This window comes from Triticum urartu, chromosome 7, assembly GCF_003073215.2.
Source record: "Triticum urartu cultivar G1812 chromosome 7, Tu2.1, whole genome shotgun sequence".
NCBI lineage: Eukaryota > Viridiplantae > Streptophyta > Magnoliopsida > Poales > Poaceae > Triticum > Triticum urartu.
Window position 1 is genome coordinate 17,632,364 of NC_053028.1, and position 8,665 is coordinate 17,641,028.

An 8,665-nucleotide genomic window follows, 5' to 3' on the forward strand; every position below is an offset into this window, starting at 1 on the left:
GTAAGAACCGGGACTAAAGGGGAGGCTTTAGTACCGACCCTTTAGTCCCGGTTCAGGAAGCGAGACTAAAGGCCCTTATGAACCGGGATTAAAGGCCTTTATTCTACTAGTGTAACTAGTGACATAATTAGGTCCTGAGAAAGGAAACAAATGAGTTAAGTACACGTACCTTGTTGTCAGGATTTCACCATCAGAGCAACAACACTCCCACGGACAAACAGAGTGTAGCTCAGATGGTAAGCTACCTTGTGGTGTATTTAGACTTGGCACCGCTTTCTCGCATTCTTCTGAATTTAGTTTGAATTTTCCGACGACGTTCGTTTAGTGTGAGGAGATGTTCCATTCGACTACAAAGTTGCCAGTGAGACTTCGTCAATCTTAAAATGTTATGCCGGTTTAATATCTCGGAGGTGTTAGTATGAGCAGGGTGTGTGCGTGTGTTTATAGGGATAACTGTATATGCGTCTACGTGAGAATATGCTGTGTACTGTATTAAAAGAAAACACTCTCAGGGTACACGTACATACCTGGCAAGAAAAAAAAAACTACACCTACGTACCATGTGATGGATACGTACTAAGTGTCCATGGGAGCATCAACACTATTGCTACGTACGTAAGCGGATAACATAAGTTAAACGGCCGAAACACCTGCACGCGCGCGACTGGATCCAGTTGGTACACAAAGAGCGTGGACGGTGCGTACGTACATACATATATTCCCTCCTCCAAGGCGATCGACCATGACCGGCTGAGGTCGATGGATGGGCCCCACCCGCCCCCGCATGCTCGGCTCGATCGGCTAGGCTAGAGCCGTCTACAGCCGGCCACGCACCTCAAACCGTTCGCAAACGTCCGCATAAACGGCTTAATCACGGATCGGTTATGAAAAACCGACCTGGATGAACGCCTTAAATCATTCTCAAATGCTTGGGCTATCCAGCATTTCTCATAAATAGCCCAAATATAAAGCGGATATAAAACGATCCGGGCGCGTCGCCATGTCGGCTTTGCCCAGCCTGCCCATGCGTGCCCCACAAATATTCTCATCTGGAAAATTCTAGACCACAGTGAATTCAAACTCCACTTCAGTCTCCTCTCCGTCACTCCACTTCCGATCCACTCCAAACCCATTCGATGGTCGGCGACCAAAGCAACCCTGCCTCTGGTGGGGAATCCGGCTCCTACGACGACTGACCAATCCTGCTATGTGAAGCGGAACTCGACGATGTGGAGGAGCTCGCCCTTCACGACAGCGGAGACGGATGCGTGGCACCTCCGGTGTAAGAATGCAAGGACTCGCCATTGAGTTGTCAAAGCGTGAGGCAAACAAAGACGTGGCGGCGAAGGCGAAGGTGGCCCGCCATCCGAAGGAGCTGTCGGGCAAAAGGTGCAGCTCCAACTCCGACCTGTCGGACGGCTCCACCTCTAGCTCCAACGATGACGCACCTCCGCACGCCGACACCTACATGGAGTAGCGGCACAACCGCGTCGACGACCGGAAGGGGAAGAGGCCAGCGAGGAAATGGTGATTTCCTCTGCCTTTCCCCGTTCTATTTATATGTTATCTATGTTTTAAGTACTTAGTAGTACGGATTTGCAGTGTCCGCCATTGAACTCTGATGAACTATGCTCCTTTTGTCCGGCGATGAAATGTTGATTTGATGAACTGCGTGTTGATCATGTTTTACATAGCGTTGCATGTGTTGCATGGTTTTGAGGTTTCAGATATAAAGGACGCAAGTGTGAAAGCAAAAATATGAGACGTGCCCCATCAGTGTTGGCGCATCCGCGGGCGTTTGAGGACCTGAATTAGCCATGTCTTGTTGTAGATGCTCTAACACCTCACTACACTTTGACTTTTCTGAGCTAGCTAGCTAGAGACCTAGGATGGAATAAACTCCCTCTGTAAATAAATATAAGCCGTTTTAGATCATTATCCTTGCATCCGCGCGAGAGTATAAATATGTTGCACATATATGCATCGAACAAAGCCAACTAACTACACCGATCGATCGTCAGTCACAAAGCTAGCAGCGGTCGATCTGAGTGGGGATGCGACGGCCGGAGCAGAGCAACGGGCCCCTGACCCTGCAGAACCCGGCGAGGCGGGCGCTCAGCGGCTGCATGCCGTCGCTCGCCACTCCCAAGTCGCCGCCGCCGGCATATGGGAGCATCGTCACCGTGCTGAGCATCGACGGCGGCGGCGTCCGCGGCATCATCCCCGGGACTATCCTAGCTTTCCTCGAAGAAAAGCTCCAGGTTACCCAGTTCTCTGACCTGCATGCTGCCGCGCCTTGTCACGTGTGGTCTGTGATGTGACCCATATATACATGTACATACACACATACAGGAGCTTGATGGACCGGACGCGAGGATCTCAGACTACTTCGACGTGATGGCTGGGACGAGCACCGGAGGGTTGGTGACGGCCATGCTCACCGCGCCCAACGCCGACGGCCGTCCGCTCTTCGCCGCCAAGGACTTAAATGACTTCTACATGGAACACTGCCCAAATATCTTCCCTCCGGTCAGGTCAGCAAGTCTATATTTTTCTATACACGCATAACTAAGATGTATGCACACAACTGCGAACGAGTCCATATACTATATAATCAGCATAACTCGCTAATAATAATAATAATAATAGAGGATAATGAGCGCATTGTCGCGCTATTCTTAGTTTGGGGTTCTAGCAGATTATTGCAGTGGATTGTTTCGTTTTGGTCTTGTCTATGTCGTCTTGTGTATTAATTATGTTATGGTGGTGTTTTTTCATTCGTATATCATGATGGGATGCTGCTAGAGACTGTTTTTTTTTTCTGAGAAGAGAGTAGAGTTGTTTTGTGCGTGGTTGTGGTGTCCATACACATTTAGATCTTGTAGTGATCGTGTGTGAGACTATTGGGCCGACCCACAAAGCTCCCGCCCGCTTAGCTCGGCTCCCTGCTCAACTTGTTTGTTTACCAATTTTTCTCTCTCATTCCATTGCTGTCGTACAATAAGCTTGTTATCATTTTATATTTGAGAAAGTCACTAAATTTAAAGATGTTCACGTATGTTTAGATATGATCGAAAATAAAAAAACATGAATTGTAAAAAATGTTCAGATATTTATATTAGTTTCATAGATTTGAAAAATATATTCCCAAATGTGAAATAGAGTTCACAAATTAAAAAAATACTAGCTGCGGAAATGTTCATGAACCTTTAAAGTATTAATAAATTTATTTATTTCTTGGATATATGAAAATGTTTAAAAAAATTAAAGTCTTCACATATTTTAATAAGGGATAATATCAATGAAAACTTTATGGAAACCATATATTAAAGTGTCAAAAAATCTGAAAAATAGGGATATTAAGAGGGTGATGTTTTATTGCCAGGCAAAATTTCAAGTTGAAACACATCCCGAGATGGGAGCTACTCCCTCCTTCCATCTAGATAGGGTCTAATGCGTTTTTCAAGACCGCCTTTGACTATTGACAAGATTAATAATACATAAGATGTATAATGTGAAAATTATATTATTGGAAGCTCCTTTCACATACGAATTTGACCGTATGCTTTGTGTAAGTTGCATGTCATATATTATTACTCTAACATTTGGTCAAAATTAGCCTCGAAAAACGCATTAGACCCTATATAGATGGAAAAAGGGAGTATGAAAAAGAGAAATTCAGCGTTGCATAGTGACATTACTATTCATCACTATTCAACACTAATTTGTCTTTTTCCTAGCTCACATCTTGTAATGTGTTTCACCTTGAAATTTTATGTGGCGATAATACATTATCCTCTTAAGATCCATATTTTTTTTCTGATTTTTATAAAACTTAAAAACATATTTTCTCGTGGTTTTCACCGGTTTCCGTCGAATGCCAGTTTCCATATGATATATCTCCCTTTTAATAAATGTTCATAAATTCAAATGTGTAAAAATAAAACAAGGAAAAGAAAAATCATAATAAAAGAATAAACAAACATGAGCCATGAACCAACGACACACACTGTTCCGGGTGGGGCAGCTCCCGACGCACCGGGGGCTCCAAATCTAGAGAACTTAATACGTTACTAGGATTTTTAAACAAGTTCAAATTAAAAAAATGAATTGTAAAACAAATGTTTGGATATTTAGAAAATATTCATGGATTTGAAAAAATGTTTACAAATTTGAAATAAATTTCACAAAATTTAAAAATATCCAAATACATTAATAATGTTCATGAACTTTAGAAATATTCATGAATTTAATTTATTATTGTTTTTCAAAAATGTTCATAGTTTTTAAAAATTTCACAAAAAAATATAAAAAATCAAAATAATAATAAGAAAAAGACAAACCTGAAGCAACAACAAATTAAAAAATACAAGCTGCGGAAATGTTCATGAACCTTTAAAGTATTAATAAATTTATTTATTTCTTGGATATGTGAAAATTTTTAAAAAAATTAAAGTGTTGACATATTTTAATAAGGGATAATATCAATGAAAACTTTATGGAAACCATATATTAAAGTTTCAAAAAATCTGAAAAATAGGGATATTAAGAGTGTGATGTTTTATTGCCAGGCAAAATTTCAAGTTGAAACACATCCCGATATTTGAGCTACTTCCTCCTTCCATCTATATAGTGCCCAATGCGTTTTTCAAGACCGCCTTTGACTATTGACAAGATTAATAATACATAAGATATATAATTTGAAAATTATATCATTGAAAGCTCCTTTCACATACGAATTTGACTGTATGCTTTGTGTAAGTTGCATGTCATATATTATTACTCTAACATTTGGTCAAAATTAGCCATGGAAAACTCATTAGGCCCTCTATAGATGGAAGGAGGGAGTATGAAAAAGAGAAATTCAGCGCTGAATAGTGACATTACTGTTCATCACTATTCAACGCTGATTTGTCTTTTTCCTAGCTCACATCTCCTAATGTGTGTCAACTTGAAATTTTATGTGGCGATAATACATCATCCTCTTAAGATCCATAATTTTTTCTGATTTTTTTTCAAAATTTAAAAACATATTTTTCTCGTGGTTTTCACCGGTTTCCGTCGAATGCCAGTTCCCATATGATATATCTCCCTTTTAATAATTTTTCAAAAATTGAAATGTGAAAAAATAAAACAAGGAAAAGAAAATTCATAATAAAAGAATAAACAAACATGAGCCATCAACCAACGACACACACTGTTCCGGGTGGGGCAAGCTATCTCACTCCCACAGCTCGCGACGCACCGGGGGCTCCAAATCTAGAGAACTTAATACATTACTAGGGTTTTTAAACAAGTTCCAAATTAAAAAAATGAATTATAAACAAATGTTTGGATATTTAGAAAATATTCATGGATTTGAAAAAATGTTTACAAATTTGAAATAGAGTTCACTAAAGTTAACAATATCCACAAACGTTAATAATGTTCATGAACTTCAGAAATATTCATGAATTTAATTTATTATTTAATTTTCTAAAATGTTCATAGTTTAAAAAAAATCATGAAAATAAAATCAACAATATGAAAAACCAAAATAATAACAAGAAAAAAACAAACAGGAAGCAACAACAAACAACCTTACGATCGAAGCCAGTGACCCCCACTAACCACAACCCACTTGGATGCTCCAAATCTGGAGAGCTAATAGCATCTTAATAGATGATCAACCATGTTTGTAGCAAAAGGCCTTTCGGATTGTTGAAGAGCATGACCGGACCCAAGTACGATGGTGAGCACCTCCGCTCGGTCGTCAAGGAGCTGCTCGGGGACACGCGAGTCGATCAGACGCTTTCAAACATTGTGATCCCCACCTTTGACATAAAGCTCCTGCAGCCTACAATCTTCTCAACTTACGACGTATGTGATGAACATAAACCTATGGGGCTACGTCCACGTGCTATCTTTCTCTGTGCGCATAGCTAATTACCTAATTAAATTGTATAGGCCATGAAGGATGTCTCCAAGAACGCTTTTCTATCAGATGTCTGCATCGGCACATCTGCCGCACCGACCTACCTCCCCGGCCACCATTTCGAAACAAAGGATGAGGGCGGTAAGCCACGAGCCTTTAACCTCATCGACGGAGGCGTCGCGTCAAACAATCCGGTGAGTTGTGCATGCATGTCTACTCAAATGACAATGAATGTGACTGAGGCTTGATGAGACTTGCTAACAACCTCTATTAATTAGGTTTGTAAATATTCTGTTATGATAAACACATCAATTAGCTCATCTATTATCTATAATTAGCACTATATTTGTATATTGTCCGTCAACCCGCCCTGCTTGCATCCCTAATTTACAATCGCTAACCTATGTGGTGTGAATATGTGTTATGGTATCAAAGTACCGTGCTCTCGGTCTAATATTTGAAAAATTGGCATGGGTACAGACGTTGTTAGCAATGACCGACGTGAGCAAGCAGATCTTGATGGGAAACCCTGACTTCTTTCCCATCAAGCCGGTAGACTACGGCAAGTTCATGATCCTTTCATTGGGCACCGGGGCGGCTAAGATTGAGGAGAAGTTTGATGTCGCCGAGTGCAGCAACTGGGGCGTCCTCGGGTGGCTATACAATAGGGGTGCCACTCCCATCATCGACAGCTTCAGCCAGGCTAGCACCGACCTCGTCGACATCCATGCCTCTGTGCTTTTCCAGGCGCTTCACTGTGAGAAGCGCTACCTCCGGATCCATGACGATGGGCTCAATGGCGAAACAGCCTCTGTCGATGTGTCCACGCCGGAGAATCTCAACAGGCTCGTTGATATTGGCAAGTCGTTGCTGAAGAGGCAGGTGTGCAAGGTGAACGTCGAAACCGGCAAGAACGAGCCTGACTCAAAGAATAGGGGCACCAATGAAGAGGAGCTGATCTATTTCGCACGCATGTTGTCGGAAGAGCGCAAAGCCAGGCTTCTCAAGGAGGGCGACCTAGCTTGAGACTTGATATATGAACATCCCCCCGCCCTAGAGTTGGAGAGTACCACGAGTGCTAATGTTTATACCTCGCCAAAAAAGAGAGGGCTAATGTTTATATATGTTCATTTTATGTAGATATAAACACGGGAACAATGTCACTCTCCGAGTAGGAGAGTAGAAGTAATCACCGAATTCTAGTTGCCATGTACATGCATGTGTTCTAAGACATACTGTGAGTTGCATAAGAATAAACTTCCCACTGTTTTGGAACAGACTACAAACTCCTAACCAGTGCTGCAACAAATAATTCGGTGATATATGGGGGTGATACCAAGTCTATGCTCTTTCGCATCCTTCTGAGGCAATCCATTCATGTGCCCGTGACAACATCTTCTCACAGACTGTTATGATGGTGTTGTAACAAAATACCTATTTTTTACTTGAAGAAAATACATATTTCATGTTACAAATCGATTTAAATATGCACAACTCAAACTTGGGTGTCCTGAACAACCGAAATGATTCCCACAAACAATTAGTAGTTGCCTAAATGATAACGCTCCAGATCGACATCACAAATAGAAGAGACATACCAGTAGCCTCACAAGACGACACTTCCAGAGAAGTAAATTACAGTGAATCAAACCAATGTTTTCTCTAGAAAAAAAAACACTATGACACCCAGTTTTGTTTCAGCACAGAGTGTTCTAATGCTGCACAAAGCAGGCCCTTTTTTCTTGAAAATCAAAGACCAAATCAAACCTGATGCAAGCCCACCTTCAAAATCAATATCGTGCAGCTCCACTTGAATAACATCACTTAGTTGAGGGACGATTACACATAGTTTGGATTTCATCCGAAATTCGTCCATCTCGTCCAGGCCCGGTACAAATATAAGCCGGCCAAAATTTTCGGCTCGTTTTGAATTCCTAGCCCGACCCATGGTCCACTGTAGGGCGCACATGTGCCCCGATGGTATAAAAGTCTCCGCAGAAGCCTTCCAACCCTAAATTTTGACCTTGCGCTGCTCCGCTCCTCTATACAGCCCGACGGTGTCTGTTGCCGACGCAAGCCGAGGGAGGCGGGGCAGCGCCACCCCCTCCCATCCTTCTCCACTGCTGGAAGTCCACATCCTTCTCGCTCCCCTACTTCCCATCCACTTCACCGCGGTGGCTGCTTGTGAATCCTCGGATCAGGCAGCGCTAGATTGCTAGGGAACGAGATGCAGACGCCGGCACTGAAGCTGCGACACCACGTGCTTGGAAAGACCATCATTTTCCCCTTTGTATCTTGTCTTTGTGATTGCTTACAATGAAAAACCCGGCTGTGATTCGGATTATTAATTATGTAATTGTTGATTCTTCTACAAGTTTCCTCCTGTTGAATGTATTATACTGTGCGTTTTGGTTCTTCTTGGATCAAACCTTTTTGAAGAAATTTAGGTCACTTTTCGTTCAAATTTATTTTAAATTTCAAATTTTGTTTTGTCCTTTTCATCCGAGTTTTTTTGAAAATATTCCGAAATACTGGATTTTGTCTGTTTCATTCGGGCCTGGTAAAGAACTAAAAACGAAATCCAAATCCTTGCCATCACAAGGCACAGGCAACAAACATAAAGTTGGTTTAAAGATAAAGGATAGTTTCATTCACGCTGAACCAAGAGGCAAGACGTCAACATTGTTCACTGTGTCAAAACCTTCTGGTCCGCACGTACAAAAATTGTAATATCATAAAAATAATTCTTAT

The 8,665-nt window shown here is 41.7% G+C and overlaps 1 protein-coding gene across 1 annotated transcript; it reads left to right on the forward strand.

Annotated features, from left to right (window-relative positions):
• The first annotated feature begins 2,054 nt into the window (after positions 1-2,054).
• LOC125525476 (patatin-like protein 2) lies at positions 2,055-6,940 on the forward strand. The gene is made up of 5 exons (XM_048690473.1): positions 2,055-2,261; positions 2,353-2,534; positions 5,682-5,821; positions 5,945-6,108; positions 6,395-6,940. Exons 1-5 carry the CDS (start codon positions 2,055-2,057, stop codon positions 6,938-6,940), a joined length of 1,239 nt encoding a protein of 412 aa, XP_048546430.1.
• Positions 6,941-8,665: the final 1,725 nt, after the last annotated feature.